The sequence below is a fragment of the Montipora capricornis genome, chromosome 12, assembly GCF_036669925.1.
Source record: "Montipora capricornis isolate CH-2021 chromosome 12, ASM3666992v2, whole genome shotgun sequence".
NCBI classification, from domain to species: Eukaryota; Metazoa; Cnidaria; class Anthozoa; order Scleractinia; family Acroporidae; genus Montipora; species Montipora capricornis.
The window spans coordinates 25,647,851-25,670,350 of NC_090894.1; the positions used below are offsets into that span (position 1 = coordinate 25,647,851).

Sequence of the window (22,500 nt, forward strand, 5' to 3'; positions counted from 1 at the left end):
TTTTCTTGAAACTGATGAATGGTATATGAAATGAATCATATATGAACTGCAGATATGAAATCAAGTAAAGCTATGATCTTCGCAGTTATGAACGCAATTTTTACAATTGCGTAGAGAAGCCGGAAAATTTCAGAACTTCAACGGGGTTTGAACCCATGACCTCGCGATTCCGGTGCGACGCTCTAACCAACTGAGCTATGAAGCCACTGACGTTGGGAGCTGGTCATTTGTGGGCTGCGAAGATCATAGCTTTACTTGATTTCATATCCGCAGTTCATATATGATTCATTTCATATACCATTCATCATTGATTCATTCCTCACGGGACTATTAGAGCCCACAAATGACCAGCTCCCAACGTCAGTGGCTTCATAGCTCAGTTGGTTAGAGCGTTTCACCGGAATCACGAGGTCACGGGTTCAAACCCCGTTGAAGTCCTGAATTTTTCAGGCTTCTCTACGCAATTGTAAAAATTGCATTCATAACTGCGAAGATCATAGCTTTACTTGATTTCTTGATACTGCCCCACAATCCTCTTTTTCTCCACTTAGTGCAATACAAAGAAGAAAACTTCATGATGAGTGGGTGATTAAGGTATGGCATTACAGTGTCCACTACGGTTGGAAGATTTTGTCACATGTCTGCTGTTGTTGCACTGATCAAGCATCACTCTATCAGAGGTTGTGACTTCCAAACCAAGTGTCTTTGGAATAATAATTAAGATGAAAGTCCTGCCTCAGTACAGTGGAACCTCAATTTAACAAAGTGCCAAGGGACTGGGAAATTTGTTCGTTATATCAAAAACCTCGATATGACGAATTTGCAGGAAAACAACCAAAATGTACGTAAAATCGAAGTATAATTTTTTTAATGGTGTTACGTTGTGCTACCCAGCATTTCTGGATCTGAACAGTTACTGTAACTAACATTAAGGAAATGTTTGTAGTAAAGTTTGACGCTTTCAATTGCTGAAAATCTAAGGCTAGCTGTTACAAATATATAAAGAAAAAGCCTCATTCAGAACTCTCGATGCCGGAATCTTTTCGGTTCCAACCTCCTCCAACCGCAGCCAGTCGCTCGTCCCCAAATTGTTGTTCAAAGTGCGTGTTGACATTGCTCGGCAGGTTTTAAACAGAGGTCATTTGTTAGAGGTCATTGTTTTACCTATACTAAATCAACCCAAAACCTTCAAATTGGCTAACCATAGGCTTAAACATTGTTTTTAGGCAAAATGAGGCCTAATGAGAAATAAGTTTATTATTAGTAAAGGCTTAAATTTTGTAACCAATGACCTGTACTTTAAACCTGTCGGACATCGCTTTCCGGTATAGGTTTTGAGGTGATTCGTTGTTGTTGATGTTGATTTACTTTTGTTGTTGAATTAGGCATGTGTTAAGCGTTGGTTATTGTGTTAGCCGTTTAATTTGGACGAATTATATTGTTGACCTAGGGAGAAAATGTTGAACTGCAGGTTGGTTGTTGATCAGTAGGAAACAATTTTGTTTCCTTGAATTTTGCACCATTCCGCCAACCTTATTGTTACGTGTTGACATTTCTTTGTTATATCGGGGTATATTTTATGTTTGGGCCTCTGGATTGTGTTAGTTATAACGAGGATTTCATCACATGCAGGTTTTTTATATTGAGGTTCTGTTCCATACATGTACATGTAACTTTGGTCAGGCTGAAGAGTATAATTTGTACCGAGGACTTTGTTATGTAGAGGTTCATTAAATAGAGGTTCCACTGTAATGTTTTGGGTGATGACAAGACACTGTTTATAATGACTAGGGAACAAATGTCTTGCTATGAGGGGATGTCCTATTGCAAAGTGTTGTTAAGCACCTTTCAATATGTTAGAATACTGTGGGGAGGGGGGTGGGTGCAGAGGCAAGAGCTCTATCAAAGCTAAGATTAGACCTCATTTGCCTTCAAGTTAGGTTTGCGGTCTCCTTAAATGGTTGAACAGTTGCGCTCAACTTTTTAGTTTTGAGACCTACTATCAAATTATTCATCATTATTAGAATGCATGCTTTTTAAGTTCAATAATAATTTTTATTGTTGTTCACTGCATATCATATGTTCTGTTATAGCCTTATTAAAGTTCTGTTATAGACTTATTAAACCCAAATGCTACAAAGAATGCTCAATGGTATTCTTGTTAAGTTAGAAAAAACTCCATGTACTAGAGTGACAAATCTTTAACAACTACATGCATTCACCAAAGTGGAGGTGGCTATAGTTGCGGCGATGCAAATTTCGACCACTAGCCAGCAACACTGAGATGAGTAGTTGTTTTCGTATAATTATACTAAAACGGTGAGATAGAGCACTTTTCAAATGACTGTCCAAAGTAATTACTGGATTGCAATAGTTACGCTCAGTGATTGGCTTAATAATCTTGCGCCAGTTTGTCAACCGATGAGAAGAGAAACAAAATCCAATTGCGACTTGGCACACACCCATTTCCCCTGCTTTGAGCAGGTTACATGTAATTGCTTCGAATTCTGATTGGCTCATTGCGCTGTCTGCGCCACTTGTGATTGGTTAGAGTGATTGCTCTGCTTTTGGTTTTTACGACAGTCAATCGAAAACCGCTCTAATATAGCACAATGATTACAATATTTTCCGGCACAAATCCCTGTAAGATGCTCGGAGGTGAAAAAGGATACTCTGAGCGGCCACCTTCAACTCTATCCACTGTTTTAGTATAATAAATCTTATTAGTAATTTACTAATAAGATTTATTTCTCGCTCTTCGTGTTTCATCCAGATTAAGTATTTTCCCCAGCTTGAGATGTTTGGTTCCTGTTCATCAAGTAGTTCATTTTCCTTTATATTGGGCAGCATTGAAAGAGTATTTGATAACAGGTTGGTTGGTTTCCTTGATTTACTCAAGCATGCATTTTTAGAAGCTTGGTTTAAACTAACCTGCGATCAGGCGTACTTTTCCTTAGACATGGTGCGAAACGTACGCTTGATCGCAGGTTAGGTTTACACCTGAGGCATAATGACAACATCGGCCTGTGCAGCCACACCCTGGTGAAAATCTTCAAAGGATCTTTAAGGATCTTCAAAGATCGTCATAAAGATCTTCAAGGATCCTAATAAAGATCTTAGAAAAGATCTTCAAAATTCCTTGCAAAGATCCTCAAGGATCTCGGCCAAGATCCTTAAAGATCCTCAAGGATCCTGCCAAGATCCTTGAGGATACTCAAGAATCTTGCCAAAGATCCTTGAGGATCTTTAAGGATCTTCAAGGATTTTAAAAGATCTTTTGAGGATCTTGTTAAGATCTTTGTGGATCTTTCCTGAATTTACCAAGGAATTAAAAAAAAATCCTCAAGGATCTTTATTATTTTAAAAGATCCTTTGAGGATCTTGTTAAGATCTTTGTAGATCTTTATGAATCTTACCAAAGATCTGTAAGGATCTTCAATAATCTTACCAAAGATCTTGTCAAGATCTTTGTGATTATTTTGGGTATATTCAGTATTCTTACCAATGATCTTCAAGGATGTTTGTGGCTCCATTAAAGAACCAAGATTACTGCCAATTATGGCTTTGATTCACCTCACGGTTAAGATAAGTGCCAGGATGTCATATGGAAAATCTGAAACATGCTAATTTAAAGTGAATGTGGAAATGGCCAATTCCTATTAACTACCGTGAACAACAACAACAACAACAATATGGCACAAACATCATTTAAACTTTCTTTATTTGCATAGATGTGTTTATCATTGTCAAAATCATAAAAAAAATGGAGATTAAGGATACAATAATGTAGGGCTGGAAACAATAACCTAGTAAGTGACAATTTTTGGTCAATTTTTAGTTTTGCACAAAACTAGCCTAAATAGACCTTTTTCTCTTGTAGTCATTTTGTTTTCCCAAATGAATACAAATCATGTGATAATACACAGGAGGATTAGTCCTTGTTTTGCTCATTAAAAAGAGTGCATGCAAGCATGAATATGTCTGCCTCATCATCAATCCAATTTTGATCGGGGTTTATCCCCGTAAACGGGGCTGGCTGGATTTACATACAAAAGAAAAAAGAAAGGACCAATTAACCTCCTGAGTATTATGACATAATCTGTATTGGGAAAACAAAATGTACAAGCAAAAATGGTCTATTTTGCAAGTTGACTGGAAATGAACTTACATTGCCCTGGTATTGTTTTTATCCGATTTGAGCTTTTTTTTGAGAAATAAACTATGCAAAAATACTATTGGCTTCGCATTTGAAAGCAACGGAATCAGCAAAGCAACACCTACCTTTCATTGTTTGATTAAAATTTAATAGCACAAGCTTTATGCAACTGTATGCGTCGGTAGCTCATCCGAATGATGCGCACAGCGAAGTACACAGCAGCTTGGTGGTTTGACCCACCGATCAGACTTATTATTTTTCTTTTGTTTGCACAGAGATGTTTCTCTCGTTTTTCTTTTCGTGATTTTCTCTGCGATTTTATCGATCTTTGTTAAATTTAAGTTACATCAGACATGCACAAAAAATTAAATAAATAACTCTGATCAGTGGCTCAAACCACCGACCTGTCGTGTACTTTGCTGTGCATATCATTCAGTTGAGCTATCGACACACAGTTATATTAGTTTATAAATGCCATTAAATTTTAATGGAACAATGAAAGGTAAGTGCCGCTTCTCTGATTCCACTGTTTTCAAACATGAAGCCAATGGTATTTTTGCATAGCTTATTTCTTGAAAATAAAGCTCAAATTGCATAAAAAATTACCAGAGCAATGTTCTTAAGTTCATTTCCAGTCAACCTGCAAAATTTGGGCTAGTTTTTGAGCACTAAAAGTTGGCCAAACATTGTCACTTACTAGGTTTTTGCTTCCAGCCCTTCTATTACAGCAGTTGCAACCCCACACTAATTATTATTTTTTTCCCTCCATTGTAAACAAGTCATGTAAGTCATATATTTAATACTACAGTGACAATATTTGCTTGATAAAGGTACGGTAAACACCTGAATAAACTATACAGTGTAAGAACCAAGTTTTTCCAAGCTACAGTCTGTAGGCTAAGGCTAGGCTACAGACTGTACTCAGGTTCTTAGAATAAAATAATGAGGTTTTGTCATAGGTGGGTATGGCCTATTTTGGGCCATTTCTGAAGTTTGCAAAGCTTTGCATGATAAACAGAACAAAACTAAAGCAACATTAAAACAATGGTACTATGTTGCTGCTGGGAAAATATGGTACTGGTAGCAGCTTGTTATATTAAATTTGTGTATTTAGTGTTTGACTAAATTTCTCAAAATAAGAATCCATTTCAAAATTGTAGGCTAAAATAGGACTGTCTTAGCCAAAAACGTTCTTACTTGTAAAAGTTCTTATATGTGGGTTCCTGTTTTATTTCTGTACACCGTCATTGCCATCACTGTAGTTGTTGCATAATAATACCTAACATAAGCTTAGCTTACAGGATTAGAATAACTACAACATTTTTTTCGCTTTGTACCTAAGCTTGGTTTCCTCTGGACAATGCGATTTAAAGATACATAGTATTATATTGTCTTTTTCCAACCTCTTCAGAAATTCAAGGCAGTGACAACTTGACTACAATGCTATAAAAAGTGCTCATTGCATTGGTCTAATGGTGACTTGAGTACAACAGCAATGGAGTCTAAAACAAAAGAAGCATATATATATATATTTTAAATCTGGGTTCTCATTGCTTACATAACAAAATATCGTGGACTTTGGTCACCAATTACAGACCACTTATCATGAAATTTCATGCACCATATCCCAGAAGAAATCTCTGCACCCAATGGAAGTGTCAACATTTGGCTGTTTATGTAGGAACACTCAGATCAGACTCAATGTAACTAAATCAAGCGTTCTTTTGCGTTTTAAACTGGGATAATTAAATTCGATGTGAATGTCCATTTCGTTGGCTTCGCTTTTTGTCGGTTATTTTTCTGAAGGATTATGAAAACCTTCCACTACAAGCTTCGTTATTTGTAAACAGAAAGACACTTCACAAAACGTTACAACGACAGCACTTTGTATTAAGCTTATAAATTATAGAACATTACTTGCACTTTGATTTATAGGACAAAAGCCCATGGAATTAGCATCAAAATTGTTTTAGCCAACGCTTACCTCTTTAGGTGAGTTATTATCAGCAATTCCTTCCAGTGGACAAGCATTTTACATTGTAAAAGAACTAAAATATGATAAGGACTTGCAGTAAACCGAAAATCGAAATAACCGCCATCGATCTGTGGCTGGTGTGAGCCCGCAATTTTTGGTGCTGGCCTACTGCTGACCAGAGCGGCTCAAATCCAAGATGGATGATCTTCGATGATGTTCGAGGGGATCGTTTAAGGGTTTTTCCCGCTGGTTCAAGAACAAACGCCATACTGAAAAGTGAAGGAAGTCATTCGAAGGTCATCAAGTGAAGCTTGCTTTGAGAAAGTTTAAGTTTTAGTAATCTCAGTGAAGTGAGACATGCGTCACCCATTGCTCCCACTTCACTTCCGTTTCCAAGTTTTGGACGATGGTTTTCTTCAAATTATAACTGGGATAGATGAGCTGACGGTCAGGTTACAATGTTTTCAGACTGGACATGCAACTTAATGTTAACTTCATTTTTAGTTAGTGCATGTAAATAAATAAACGATCTCTTCTAGAACAAACAATTGGTTTATTTGTATTTGATGCATTTTTTGGCTAGACAATGAAGTATGATCCTTGTATAAACAAGAGCAATAGCACTTTCTTTAGTGATGTTTTGCGTTCCGGTTCTTGTCACTTAACCCATTGTCATTTAATAAAATTTTAATAAAATGATTCTTTTGTCAGATTATATTGATAAAATCTAATAAGGTATCGTGTAACATAACGCAATTGGGTTTTTGTTTCACTGATTTTTCTATTTATTGGTATAAATGAACTCCTTTACTCCTTTAGATTATTTCTCAGTTTCGACAGTCACAACCTGTAATAATCCTAAAAAGATCCTAATTCTTGAGACAAAAAAGGTACAGGACATTATTTAATTGAGGCATCAACAGGTTCTCCCTAAAGCTTTTAAAGACTCCCAAAAAAGATCCTTTAAAAAATCCCAAAAAGATCTTTAAGATGAATCCCTTTAAAATCCTAATGGTGTTCAAGAACCCCCTTTAAAGATGCAATGGTAACTAATTTATTGCAATTACTGAGTTCCCCCAAACATGTCTTAGACCTTTAAGGATCTTTAAGGATCCTGATAGAAATCCCGTTAAGGTCCTCAAGAATTTCTTGAGGATCTTTCATAGATCCTAAGGAGATCCTTTGATTGATCCTCAAAGGATCTTTATAAAGATCCTAAAAGATCCTCGAGAATTGTTTGAGGATCTCTTAAGGATCCTAAAAAGATCCTTTGACTGTTCTTGAAAAGATCTTTATCAAGATCCGTGAAGATCCTCAAGGATGTCATGAAGATCTTTGAAAGATCTCTTTGATTAGATTACAAAGATCTTTCCAAAGATCTTTGAAAGATCCTTAAAGATTAATAGAGGATTTATCAAGGATCTTCAAAGATCTTAATAAAGATTAACTTAAAAGATCCTTTTAAGATCCTTGGAAGATCCTTGGAAGATCCTCAAAGAATTCTTGAGGATCTGTAAGGATCCTTACCAAGATTTTGAAACTTACTCTCACTAGGATCTTTGTAAGATCCTCACAGGATCCTCACTGGCTCTTTGGGGATCTTTACAACTCCTAATTGCAATTGAAGATCTTTAAAGAACTTTCAAAGATCCTTCAAGGATGCTTGAAAGATCCTCATCTTCAAAGATCTTTTGCAGGTCCTTGAGGATCTTTAAGGATCCTTGAAGATCTTCAAGGATCCTCTGAGGTTTTTCACCAGGGCAGCCTACGCTGTTCCAGTCTGCCTGGAAATGAGGGTGCTACTACATAGTCTCTCGAGCCCAACGGATGCCTACCTACTAATAATGACAACATTACCATGAGTGACGTTCAGATTTGATCCATGAAGAATTGGTGCCTTGTAACTTCATAGAGCATGCAAGGCTAATTTAAAACTTGTCTTTGTGTTCAGAGCAAAATCTGCCTTTGGTTGTTCAAAAGGTGGGCAGTGCTATCTATCCACTGGATAACTCAATATTGGTTTATCCGATGCTTATTTGCAGTATAGCGATTTATCTGGCCCCAGTTGGTTGAAGGGTGGATAGCGCTATCCAACGGATAAACATTACCAAAGCCAATTAAATTATCCAGTGGATAGCGCTATCAACTGGGGCCTGCTGGATTACCCTGCTATCCACCTTTCCAGCAACAGAGGATTGAAGTTTAGTATTAGGGAGCTTAAGCAACGACAACGGAGAAGGCAACGAGAACGTCATCTCAAAATATAAATTAGCGTTATTTTAATCGCTTCGTGACTATTTCAACGTTTTTAATATGACAAGGGTGTGGTAATTCCTCAAAGATGACACCAGTCGAAACGGCACTCCATTTTAGGAGAGAAAATGAAAATTTATCCTCAACTGCTGACGTTCTTCATAAAACCAAAAACTTGGCTATTTCACGTTGTTGTTTTGCTGACGACGGCAACGAAATGGACAAAATTGAAAAACGCACGTGCAGGGCGTGCAAAGCTATTGTTTTTAGCCACTAAATATGCAAATTTGTGACGTTCTCGTTGCCGTCGCCGTTGTCGTTGCTTAAGCTCCCTATTATTTTACAAGAGAATACTGCTTTTGAAGTGACATTTGAAAATTATCAGATTTCATTTAGTCTTCTTGGATATGCACGAGCAAGGGCCCTGTTTCATACTCCTTGTTCACAAACTTTGAAGAACCCACACACTGTTCACAAAGAGTAGTACACCAAGTTTCTGGTGGTGTGATCTGTTCTATTTTCCTCAGCAAGAGTGACTAGATTCGCGTGATTTCTCAAGAAAGTTTATGGTGTAAGATCTTGTATAACAAACAAATAGAATGAGGAACTTAGTGAGTCCAAGAACAAACAGTAAAGGAGCTTAAAATGGTCTAACTTTTAATGTTGTTTCCTCTCCACCAACACGGTACCTGCGCACCATTTCTTTACAAACTTGACCAAAGGTTCATAGTTTTTACTTGTCATTTTTTTCGGTTTTAGCCCTGTGAGAGAACTTGGTGTGCCCAAGGGAGTTAACTGCTTTGATTACTGCACTAAAGCGAATGTCATTATCACTGCTGGTATGCACACATTTTTGTTAAATGTACGCTCAATTGACATAGTAATAAGAACTTTTATTATTTGACGCTTTCGAGTGATATACTATGGGAATTCAATGACTTGCTCGTTATGCACAAGCCTTTTAAGGGCTAACGTATATGTCACTTAATAGTGTCAAAAGGGATATTCTATAGTATACCACAAAAGAGTGTTGCATAACCATTCCATACAATGTGTAGAAAATACACTGGCCAACGCAGTCAATGCCATGTATGATGGGAAGGCTCAGGAAAATACATATGGGTTATTGACCAAGCGTGAGGTCAAGATGACTGGATATTGGCCAAGTTCTTTTTTTGCGTGTTTATGGACCGAGACGAAGTCGAGGTCCATAAACACGCAAAAAAAGAACGAGGCCAATATCCAGTCATCTTGACCGAACAATCTTGGTCAATAAAGGATTTATTATATGACTTAAAACACCAAAAACTGATCTTTGATCTTGCGGGACCAAGCGAGAAATCCCGAGCGGGCAGTATCGCTCCATCTTGCCCGCTCGGGTAGCCAATCAGAGCGAGCGATTTGGTTCATCTTGCCCGCTCACGGAGCTAGTCATATAATACATATGGGTTATTGACCAAGGTAATAAGCTAATGGCCAAGTTCTCGACTTCGTCTCGGTCCATAAACACGCAACACCACAAACACACCAGCCATCTTGACCGAACAAGCTTGGTCAATAAAGGATTTATTATATGACTTAAAACACCAAAAAATGATCTTTGATCTTGCGGGACCAAGCGAGAAATCCCAAGCGGGCAGTATCGCTCCTTCTTGCCCGCTCGGGTAGCCAATCAGAGCGCGCGATTTGGTTCATCTTGCCCGCTCACGGAGCTAGTCATATAACAATCATGAATATTCAAGACCGTCCTGCATTCTGATTGGCAGTATTTTCTAAGGCTCTTGCCTACGTTGTTTGATTGACATGGATTATCATTAACTTTTTGGAAAACCAAGCCTTCCTTGGAAGCTTTTCTTCAATGTCCCGTAACTTTTCGGGCGTTTTTCGGGTACTGCAGTTCCTCTTAATCTTTAAAAGGACTTGTAGAAGTTTCCGGGCATGAAACTTTAGAATTACTTGGTCGTGTCTTGTCTTAAAAACATATCAACAGAACCGGCATAGGCAGACCGTAGTTTTATAAATTGCTATTATGGGCCTGGAAAGTTTACGGGAGATTTGAGAAATGAGCCCCTAGATGACTGGTTTTAGCACTAAAACAGGACTCAGTTGGTTTCAGCTCATGTTGTATCCACAACACAAAAATCTCCTGGATGAACAACAGAAAGTCACATCCAGTGTAAGAATTTGGTTCCTTTTACTGCACTGTCTAAAAGGAAACATGACAGTGTTGCGGCGAATGTGAATACAACTTATTTGCTACCCAATTTGTTGCCTCACGGTAACCAGTCGTTTACATAGTCGGCAGAAGATTCACATTAAAATGACTGAAATAAGACTTTAAAACAAACGTCGTTCATTCAACTCGCTCAGCGTCTAGATAAAAGGTGTCCAAAATTACAAGATTATCCACACGATTATTTTACAAACTGATTAAAACTATCTTAACCAAAGATTAACAACTTGGTTGATATGGTAAATTGACCGCCCGTAGAGAAATTTGAAAGGTGACATTTCGTGCTTTGCCCTCGTCAATTCGCTCCGACGAAAGGCTAACGCTCGAAATGTTAGCTTTCAATTTCCTCTACGGTGGTCAATTTCCGATGTCAACGCGTTTGATAAACTCACTTCTGTGTGTTTCACTTCCCCACCTTCGCAGCGCCAGTTTCTTTAGAAACTAAACCCCTTCGCACAAGAAATTTCTCATGCGAAGGCCCCACCGGTTGAGAGAAACGATGGGATCTGGGAACAAAAGTGCGTACAGACTTACTGAGTCAAGAGCTCGCGCGGAATTCATCCAGTACCATAACATTTTGAGCCAAGAAATGTACGTTTTGGGGGTCTTCTTCTTCTTCTTCCGTGTTTGCTACTTGAGATATATAAGACAAAGGATATCACTGATTTTTTGTGTCATTGATTCAAGTTGATTTGTTGTTGCAGGTGCAGACAAAGTGATCAGGGTTTGGCATCCTCTCATCTTCACCAGACCGACAGGTTCAGTATACATTGTCAAGGTGTACTACTGAAGAAAGGGGAACTGTTTCTAACTGTTGTCGCATGAAAAAAATATGAGAAATAGCAATGGAACATTGGCAACTTCATGCAGTCATTTTTCTCAGTTCGGGTCTTTTCGGGATTCATTAGACATGACTTCAAAATCAATAGCCGAAACTGAAGGGAATCTTTACATTTCAAGATTTATCTGTAAAATCAATCTCGCACATGAATCTTGTCTGCCATTTATTAGCATTGCCTAATTAATTCTTGCCCTAAGGAGAAAAGAACTCAGTGTTTTTGGAATTCCCCTCTCACTGCCTGCTTAAAGAAAGTCTTACCCACGCTTTGAAGAAAACATGAGAAGGTAGCTTATTTTTTTCCTGTTAAGAACCCAACTTTGGTAGTGGTTAGGAACGAGAGGAGGGGTGGATAAGTCTTGAAAATACAACAATTGTAAAACGAATGTGTTATTTGCAGATTGTACGTCCTCGCCATTTAACAGAGTGGTCTTTTGATTGTCCGTAATACAAATTACAAAAGTGTATTTCCTTTTGCAGGAAAGCTTCTTGGTCATCTGTTCACAATCGTTGACGTTGCTGTGAACGAAAAAGATCAACAACTTATAAGTTTGTCCACAGCGCGGGTGAGACACTTACGGTCGTGTTCATCATTTGTTATTTTTCGTGTATTTCGGAGCTATCTACGTTTGCTTTAAATAGCACTAATTCGCCGCGGTTTCGAGGCCAAATTTTGAGAATACATTGGGAATCTTTGAAGGCGCCATCACTTCCACTGTCTCGTTCACATACTAGTCTGGTAGTATAAGGTCTCATCAGACTTTTAGTCTCTCGTCTCTCATCTCCTTCTTTCCTAGTTAAAGCCTTTTTAGTTTTGTTCTCGATAATCACCGAAACAACCCCTCATTAAAATCTGCCACCCAAAATTAATTATCTTATAATCTGAAGATTATTAATTGTGAGTGGCAAAAGCGCTTACGAGTCCATGTATTCTTTGTGTAATTAATTTAAAACAATTTGCAAAGGAATTGACCTCAAACATTATCAAATTCAGTTTCTAGGGCTGAAAGTTTCAGAGATAGCTAGCTATTTATGAGATGAACTTTCAGTTATCTGACTCATCTCGATTGGAAATTGATTGGCTTATGCTAGTAAAGTAAAAGCCTGTAGAGTTGGATGCGACTTTATCAAAGCACAGTAATTAAATAATAATTCCTAGTTTCATGATGAAGCGCCTGCCTCTCTTTAATTCGGCTAACTCAATGTTGCTTATTGTTGCACCCAATTCAAATCCTTTGAGAATAAAGCGTTTTGTTCCGACCAAGCAGGCTTTCCTTGAAAATGGCGCGCAGTCGAAATACAGGGGCTTGGTTTCTAGTTTCTAAAGGAAACTAGTAACCAATCCCCTATATTTCGACCGCGCGCCATACAACGGAAGAGCCTGCATGCAGGCTAGAGTATTTCGATATCATGTAAATGTGAATGCTTCGTTGTCATGCAAATTCAATACACAAAGAATCTTAACCCCGAGAGATTCACTCTTGTAAAGAGCCAATTTGTAATAAAGCATCATAGACATCTTTCATAATGGTGGCCAAAGAAAATATTCCGTTTTCGTTTTAATGCAAATAAGCCTTTCTAGCCCCGCGACGACGAGCAAATTTCAATGGAATATTTGTTTCAAAATGAGGGCAGTAGGTCTAATTAACACAAATACAAAAGAATGTAATGGTGTCCACCATTTATGAAAGTGCTCTATTATCATTGTCATTGTCATTATTGTGAGATTTACCCAGTTTGTGAGTGTGCTAGCTATGGTTTTCATTTCAGGTTTTCAGAGTATGGGATATCCAAACGTTGACTTGTCTTCAAGTAAGTTGAAGTAGATATACAGTGGACGTGTTCATATCACAGATAGTTCTCGTTTTAGGACTGGCCGTCTATTTGGGCCGTATTCTTAGAACAGTAGGTGTTGCTAAAATCAAAGTTCGTTTTTAGTGTTGTTTGATGCTAAGATCTGTAGATATAATAAATGTATTAGAGCGAGTTTCAATTGAGTGTCGTAAAACCAAAACCAAAGTAATTACCTTGGCCAATCAAAAAGGACTGAGACAATCCAGTAAACCAATCAAAAATCGAAGTAATTACACGTAGCCGACACAAAGTGCGGGAAAATGTGTACGCGTGAGCCACGATTGGTTTTGGTTTCACTTCAGATTGGTTGAAAAAGTAGCGCAAGAACTTTGAACCAATCACTGAGTGAAGTAATCATAAACCAAAGTAATTATCTAATTATTTTCGACACTCAATTGAAAACCGCTCTACCAACATTTTTAGAGCGGTTTTCAATTGAACTTGGAAAGTAATTAGCGAATTGCTTTGGTTTTGCGTTACTTCACTCAGTGATTGGTTCAAAGTTCTCGCGCCCTCTTTTCAAGCAATCAGAAGTGAAACCAAAACCAATCGTGGCTTGCGCGTTCACATTTTCCCGCGCTTTGTGTCGCTACGTGTAATAAGTTCAAGTCTTGATTGGTTTACTGGATTGACTCCGTCCTTTTTGATTGGCCAAAGTAATTACTTTGGTTTTGGTTTTACGACACTCGATTGAAACTGGCTCTATCGAGAGCTTTACAGACAGTTGCGGCAACTTTTTTTTCTTGTATAATTTATGGCCCTTGTGCGAAGGACTCGCCGCGGGAGTTTCTTAAAAATCAGACTACGCCGCCGTCGTGCGAGAGGTCGCGGGTCGAATAACTGAGGAGAACGTGCAGCCTTTGTAATAACATCTGCACATGTTTACACTCCCAAGTCTTCTCGGATAAGGACAATAAACCGTAAGCCCCGTCTCACAATCCGTCAATGTTCATAGTCCTGTGGGACGTAAAATAACCCACATACTGTTCGCAAAGAGAAGGAAGGGGATGATACCCCCGGTGCTGTGGCCGTCCTTCGTGTGGTGTATCACTGACTTGGGTCGACTAGCTCGAATGGGCATATGTTCCCTTCTGGTCCGCCTTCCCCACAGCTCAATTGCAGTGCAAAAGTCGGTCAACAATTACAAGCTGGCTGTTTTCATAACTGGTTACAGTTAAATTCGAGACAACCCAGACAAATCCAGCAGTTCAAAAGCCCGTTAACTTTATCCTGTGGATAAGTCAGTATCCGGCAGTTTCAATCTTTGCAAGAATTTCAGTAGATTCCCACATAACCGCGAAGATACACATCCTTATAGCCTTAGCCTTATCATAGAAGCTCTAATTTATTATCAAAGCTCTGCTTGGTCTGGCTCCAGTCTATCAATCAATCAATCAATCAATCAACTTTATTGAAAACACGGTAAATGGCTCAGCAAGCTGGTTTTCAGATATGCCGTTTAAGAATTACAAAATATAAATGTTAAAAATGGTGTAACTTAGCGCTAAATATTATTTAATGTCAAAGAAATTTAAACAATAGTAATAACTAGTAACAAACATAATTTACTATTATATAATAATACGAAACAAGCCATGTAAAATATCGCACGTTTAAAGCTTGCAAGATCCCTTATCTCACGTATTTGATTTGACAGTTGGTTCCAAGCATTTGCACCTCGATAAGAGAAAGAACGTTTTAGAAAATTCGTTTTAGGTAGCGGTAATTGGAAGTCATAGTTCGAACCCCTCAAATTATAATTGTGAACTTCTGAGGTTCTATGAGAATACTCCTGGAGATACGTCGGACAATTGTTATTGAATACTTTAAACATCGTAATTAACAAGTGCCTTTTCTCTCTTTCTTATAAGTTAGACCACTCTAGAGAATTCAGCCTTCTCAAAATCGGCCGGTCGACGGCTCAATGAGCCGCCTCCTCAGAAAGCTTGACCGTCTCCTTCTAGTCAGAAAATGTCAGACACAATACATTTTAAGCTCGAACGTGAAGTCACTGGAGATATTTTAAAACCGTGAAAAAAGTTTGTTTGACGTACAAATTTTGGGTCCACAATATTTTTTTGCCTCGCGCACATGAAATGTTTATTTAACTAGCATTCCAGTATTTCTCATCAGACTCCAAGCAAGTGTCAAATCCATATGTGAAAGTTCGTCGCTTTAAATCCACCAGATTGCACTAAATTGCATCTGTGAATGTCTAAATTTGAAAAAATCCGTAGGGGAGCATGCCCCGAGACCCTCCTAGAAGCTTGCATCCTTTGGGCACTCGCTTGGGTGCCTTTATCACCAAACCTTCTCCACCTTCTTTATGACCTGCTCCCAAAAAATATTTTGAGAAGGCTGGAATTTAGCACTGCTGATGAGCGAATAGAGTAATCAGCCCTAGTAATAATCCGTGCTGCTCTATTTTGTAACTTTTGTAATTTGTCAGCCCGTGTTTTGGAGCAGTCACTCCATACAACATCACAATAATCAAAATAAGGTTGTACAAGTGAATAGTAAATTGTCTTAAGAGTCTTGATTGTCAGTTAATTTTCTAGCTAAATACAATATTCGCAAGCCATTCGAGACTTCAGATGAAATATGTTTGATCTGACCATCCCAGGTTAGCATTTCATCAATATGAACCCCCAATAACTTAGTAGGTTTATGTTCAATTGGCCAATCATCCATCTTTAAATTCATGAATTTAGCTTTTGTCAAGTTTTGCCGAGAACCAATAGTCATATACCGGTAGTCTATCTATCCAGTCCATGTTTACCGAGCGTAGGGAATCATGTAATATATGACTCTGCAAAGTATTTAATAGTCCCTTTACTTAGAAATAGCTACATGAAAAAGGCCTTGCTCTTTAGAGGTGCAACTCTCTGGAACAGCATACCCTGCGATTTTATTCAAGAGCTGTTTGTAAATCGATTTTTAGTAACCGAGGCATGGACTACGTGGCTTACTGAAAAAAGTTGTCAGGTACTTAACAATTATTACATGAGCGCGCGTTGGATACGAGATGATACATGTAGATAGCCAACGAGGCGCGTAGCGCCGAGTTGGCTATAATCATCTCATATCCAACACGCGCGAGTGGAATAATTGTTTTATTAAAAACGGCCCCAAAATATAGAAAAATAGACTACAATGAAAATAAAAAGGCCCAAAAAATCACGCATATGCTTGCCGTGTTTGTAGATCATGGTATAATGGCTCATAACCCATGATGGCTTAGCCAATCAAAACTCTCGAATTGCATTATCCAATGATCCAGTTTTTAATAAAGGCTCATAACCCATGATGGCTTAGCCAATCAAAACTCTCGAATTGCATTATCCAATGATCCAGTTTTTAATAAAGGCTCATAACCCATGATGGCTTAGCCAATCAAAACTCTCGAATTGCATTATCCAATGATCCAGTTTTTAATAAATATTCCCAAGAATGGCAAGCGGTCATTGAAACTGGTCATGTTTAACATGGCAATCACGAGAATGCGCGAGGATTAGGAATGGCGAATGAAAACCAATGGAAATCAAACCAACATATCCTGATCGCTGTCGTATGAGAAAACCATGGTTAGTTTGTGAATTTCACGAGGTGGAACGTTATTTGTTGAAAACATTTATTAGTAACATGGCAGTTTTGTTTGTTGTCCAGGTTTTCACAGACAACGAAATCAGACCCGGAGAGAAGCGAATCTCTTGTATGCTGTTTGACGCTAAACATGACCGGCTGATATCGGGTATGTACTGTAAAATGAGAGCGCTTCGGTGCAAAGCGTACCAGAAAATAGAGCAGACTCCTAAAATTTGTTATCTAAAAGAGCTAAAACAGCACATTGGTTTCGACCACCGAAAAAAGGCTGTTAAAAGCTGGCGACCGGGTCAGTCGCTCTCCACAAAGGAGAATGAAGGAGAGGTCAGCTTGGAACTCGCCCGTCTCTACTCTGCGGTTGTTCTAAACTTAAGGTAGAAAGTGCTACATATTGGATAAGCGCTGTTGTCAATTGCATAATGATTTATTCAGAGCACAGCGCCTAATTTTGGCCCGACAACAAGTCCATGAATGCAGTTGTCCAAGCAAACCAGTCCTAGCAAACTCTGTGTGTTTGTCCAGTTGGGAGCTACTCAAACCGAGAACAAATACTGTCGAAAAACAGAAATAACGATTTTGCTTTAAATAAAATAGAAGGTACCACAATATACCAAGTGATGGCCAATTGTCGAGAGCAAACTGACGCTCTCAGGCTGCATATTCTTTCGGGCCAACCGTGGTTAACCGTTTCATACTTCATATGTGGGTACTCGCACATTTTATTTGCTTCTTTCCTCACCCGCTCAGCACACAGTTTATGTAAAAGCTTGCCTCAGAGTCATGTTTATTTATTGAAGGGGCTATGTCACACCAGTGCAGTTCATTTCGAATGTTTGATGGCCTTCAAATTTTATCAAACACTACCAAACATGATCAAAAACGATCAAACGGCACCAAACGATGTGGCCAAACGGTAAAATGTTTGGTCACCAAACGATTCATGTTTGATGTTGGTTGGTCGCCAAACATTTCCCGTTTGGCCAGGCCCTTAGGTTGAACAGTTTTCAAAAACCCTAATTGCAATTCATTTCAATCTTCGTCTTCGTCTTCGTCTTCATCATCATCATCATCATCTTCTTCTTCTTCTTCTTCTTCTTCTTCTTCTTCTTCTTCTTCTTCTTCTTCTTCTTCTTCTTCTCCTCCTCCTCCTCCTCCTCCTCCTTCACCTTCACCTTCACCTTCACCTTCACCTTCACCTTCAGCTTCTTAGCCCATCCCTTCCTCGTTTTGTATTTGCTTCTTTACTCAAGCTTTCTTCAATTTTTAAGTAGTTATCTTTACCTTTCGCTTGATTTGGTTGCCAGCTCCCCTTCGCCGAATTTGGCCAAATATCGTGACACAGCCCAGTGTAGTCACGCTTTCAACTTAGGCAGCCAAGTGACTCGTTGTGTTACTATGTTCCTCTTTTGTGTGCAGGGTGTAGCGTGATTGACACTTGGCCACTCACTAGAGCAATTCAGGATTCGCTTCAAGTGCCACACACCCATGACAGACCCATATGCCAGGTATTACAATATTGCCTTCCTCAACAAAGAAAGTAATTTACGCGATAAATGGCGGGGGCTGCTCCGTCTGAACTCAGCACTATTAACTTGTATTGTTGCCATTTATTATATAGACAGGAGTGATTTGCTGGAAAGTGCACCACTCATAAAATTCATACGAAACTACATCCGGGACCCCAGTGGCGTATTTTCCAGACCCTCACTAGTGAGGATATCGATGACGTCATTTCCCGCCTTTGCGTGGTTGTTTGCGCAAACAGTCAGTGAAAAATGGTGAGCAATAGATTCGTGAAGTTCTCTGAAGCTGACGTAAAACCTTTCTCTGAGAAACAAGAAAATGCTAACATGAAGAATTAAACTTCATAGGACTATAAAATTATTCAAGGAGTTCGTTGCAAGTGAAGAAGAAATGCAAAAATTGAAGAAATTCCTGCCGCCGAGCTGCACGTGCAGCACGGATTTTAGCAAGTATCTTAGCGGTCCTTATCTTGGTCGTCTTGGCTTATAGCTAGGGAATACAGAGCGGTTTTTAAATGAGTGTCGTTAAACCAAAACCAAAGTAATTACTTTGGCCAATCAAAAAGGACGGAGACAATCCAGTAAAGCAATCAAAACGCGAAGTAATTACACGTACCCGACACAAAGCGCGGGAAAACGTGCACGCGCGAGCCACTTCTTATTGGTTGAAAAAGTGGCGCGAGAACGTTGAACCAATCACTGAGTGAAGTGATGCAAAACCAAAATAATTCGCTAATTACTTTCGGCACTTAATTAAAAACGGCTCTATCGTTGACGTCACCTGTTGTTATTAATGTGCCAACCAGAGCCTCATTGGCTTTCGAAACAAAGGGTCTTTTGTTCCTTTGGTTGGTACATGTGAATAACAAAAGCAATGTTTGTAAACATATATCATCCCTATACGAAGACGATTTCATTTGGAAAGACTTTAAGGGAAATAATTGGTGAATGCATTAAATCGGTTTTTGTAATAATTCTTTTTAACTTTTCAGCTGCTTTACAACCCCCAAATGAACCAGGTTATTAGTGGTGATGCTGAAGGAATACTTAAGGTACGCTACCAACGTTGACGCTTTCTTACTCATAGAACTTCACTGCAGGAAAAAAGGCCGCCGGTGTTTTTTCTTTGATAGTTCAGTCTCTCTATCCATATCCTTTCTAAAGTGCTTTCTTTAAAGAAAGCGGGAAACCTAACACATTATTATGTATATATATATCAGAAAACGGAAAACGATCGTGCTTCTTGTGCCGCACGCGCGCATTTTTGTACATCTCTCTCCCGTACTCGTTAAAACAACAAATTAAAATGACCAGATGTACGGTTTTGACGACAACGTGGACATACAACAGTGACTCGGCCATGTACATGAACAGTATTGTACAACATAAACAAGACTGAAAAATCGTGAAATACTTAGAATAGTTCAAACTTATGTTTTTTGGTGGCGTTTTCGTCGCCGTAGCCGTCGTGGTTTTTTTAAACTCCTTACTTGGGAATTTAAGAAACGGCGACAGCTACGACTACAACACCGCCACAAAACAGCAATATCATTGGTTAAAAGCGAATAAATAATCGTGCTGCACGTGCAGCACGGATTTTAGCAAGTCTATTAGTGGTACTCTGCATAACGACGACGTGAAATCAACAAAGGTCAGGGTTTGACGACAACGTAAGCACTCAAAAGAGAATCTTCTGTTTTTCGCTCTGAAACCGCTCGTACCAAACCGAACTTAAATTTACCAATACTAAGAAAAGGGTCTGTTACACAACTAAGATAACAGTAAGGTAATATGATAGAAGAAACGAAACACGTTGAAAACCGCTGCGCATGTGCGCTGTAAGCTCGTCTAGTGAAATCCTGAAATCGACTTTTATTCTGGTATTTGAGGCACAGGGATCCCAAATGTAAAGAACAGTAAGCTGCTCGGTGGTGCTCGCAGCAATTAACTGGTTGAGTGTCATTTGTCTAATAAAAAGTGCCAGTGACCAAAAACTGCCAAGTTAGCATATGTTACTCCTGTTTAGGTTGGGTCGTTAGTGAAGCCATCTTCCAGCCTTCACGGACTATATTGTTGGGTGCCGACCCTGAGTTAGTGTTTTCGCAAATGTTCTTTCCCCTCACTTTTTGTCTTGAGACAGGTTTGGGAAATGGAGACTTCTCAGTTTGTATATCAAGTTCCCAATGCACATGGTTCTTCAGTTGAGATCACTGCAATGACAGTTGATAGTTCAGGTTACAGACTTGCAACTGGGGCCTACAACGGTAAGTATGATGTCAGAGAAGCGAAGTGCGCAAGCCAATACTCTCCCAGAACGATAACGTCCAAACGTCCGTGGCGGGCGTTCAAAGAGTATGAGGGTATTCGGCGTTAAGGGATTTCCCGTTTCACGCGCTCTTCGCGTTTCGCTTAAAGGGGCACTGTCATGTTAAATTTGCTGTATTTAGGCCAAAACTGGGTAAAAATCTAAATTAGTACTTTAGCTCACTCGTACAACATTCCTGACAACCCACTGACAAGATATGAAATAAATTTATTGCACAAAGAGCTATTCGTATTTGATTTTTGACGACTTTCTGCGGACACCATCTCCAAACTTGAAAAAACTGGCCAGTTTTTTCAAGTTTCAATCCATTTCTCTCCATCCATGGATGCAAATAACAAAGAATACCTTCAGTGAACTTCATTCATTTTTGGCAACAAAACTACACCATTATCTTTATGCAAAAGACCTATTTTAGTGCTTTGAAGTTTGACTGAAATAGCGTGACATTGCCCCTTTAAAACGCCTCTCATTAAGGCGAGAAGAACAATCGAATTTCATCTCCGTTAAAAGAAAAAAAGATGCCTTAGTAATGCCTAATGTTTTTGAGGAAAATTAAGTCCTTCCAAAATTTACAGTTAGCTGACACCAAGTATATTGTCACCCACCAAGGACAAGTCTCTCCGGGTTGCGTCATCCACGTCGTTCACCCACCACTGCCGCAAAACTATTTTGCGTTTCCGTATTAATTTGAAGTGAATGTTCTTTTAAATCAGGTTCTATAAAAGTGTGGGATTTTGGTAGTGGTCAACTTTATAAGACGTTTCCAGACGAACACGCCAAAAAGAAACACGAGGAAACAATAACTGGCCTAGCATTTTACACAATGTACAACAAGAGATGTCTTCTTGTCTCATCCTGGGGAAAGAAAATAAAAATTATGGAGGTGGGGAATTTCTCAGTTTGATCATTTTTCTTTGTGTATTACCAGGACATTTCCAATTTATGTTTCCATACAAAAAAAGAAAAAATACTTCTGAGAGGGCGTTGGCATTCGACTGCAGGGTGGAATTTTGAGCTTTAATACTGAGCAGAAGTCTTCACATTTAATTAAACTGTTTCCCATTACCTTTCGATCAAAGATAACGAGCGAGGCCTCAGAGAGCTGGATGGGGAAAAACTAAGATCACGTTAAAACTGTAGTTATTTAGTAAGCAAGGCACATTTTGTTCAAGTCGGAGAATAGGATAGCTTACGCCATTACTTGCGAAGGAAGCCTTCACGAAGTGGATAGAGAAGAACTTAAAGGCCTGGCCAAACGCACGCAACATTTTCAACATTTTCAACGCAACATGTCGATGTTTATGTGCCCCAGCCCCCAGGAGCGCAACAACGTGGACGCGCGCATGCCCCAGTGCAACAATGTTGCGTGAACGTGGTCAAACTAGTACAACATCATGCAACTTCCAAATGTTGCACGAAAAATTTGACCGTTTCCAAATTTGATCCAACATCATCCAACATGTTGCAACATATCGCAACATATCACAACATATCGCAACAGCGTGGGCAAACGTATGCAACATGTTGTGCCCAACAATGTTGCAAGATGCTCCGTTGAAATGTTGCGTGCGTTTGGCCAGGCCTTAGGTCAAAACTTAGTTAACTCCAGTTATTGAATAAGCAAATCGCGTGTCTGGGAGTCTCAAACCGGAAGCCTCTAGTGCTGCCTGCTAAATCACCCGCGTACACTGCGAATTTTGTGTCGATTCTTAAACGTCCAACAGAAATTTATATACCAG

At 39.1% G+C, this 22,500-nt stretch overlaps 1 protein-coding gene and 1 long non-coding RNA gene across 2 annotated transcripts in view; one reads left to right on the forward strand and one right to left on the reverse strand.

The window, feature by feature from the left end:
• LOC138027187 (WD repeat-containing protein 64-like) overlaps positions 1 to 22,500 on the forward strand; it is a 62,866-nt gene that overhangs the window by 8,184 nt on the left and 32,182 nt on the right. The window contains exons 10-20 of the mRNA XM_068874721.1: positions 552 to 594; positions 2,774 to 2,871; positions 9,144 to 9,223; positions 11,322 to 11,375; positions 11,936 to 12,021; positions 13,226 to 13,267; positions 16,976 to 17,060; positions 18,329 to 18,417; positions 19,428 to 19,487; positions 20,576 to 20,699; positions 21,475 to 21,644. Of these exons, the coding sequence (XP_068730822.1) occupies positions 552 to 594; positions 2,774 to 2,871; positions 9,144 to 9,223; positions 11,322 to 11,375; positions 11,936 to 12,021; positions 13,226 to 13,267; positions 16,976 to 17,060; positions 18,329 to 18,417; positions 19,428 to 19,487; positions 20,576 to 20,699; positions 21,475 to 21,644 (931 nt within the window). The remainder of the gene's footprint in view (positions 1 to 551; positions 595 to 2,773; positions 2,872 to 9,143; positions 9,224 to 11,321; positions 11,376 to 11,935; positions 12,022 to 13,225; positions 13,268 to 16,975; positions 17,061 to 18,328; positions 18,418 to 19,427; positions 19,488 to 20,575; positions 20,700 to 21,474; positions 21,645 to 22,500) is intronic.
• On the reverse strand, positions 4,936 to 6,264 carry LOC138026554 (uncharacterized). Its single transcript, XR_011127288.1, has 2 exons — positions 6,141 to 6,264; positions 4,936 to 5,658 (listed from the first exon to the last, which is right to left on the reverse strand). It is a non-coding gene; the product is annotated as an uncharacterized lncRNA (long non-coding RNA).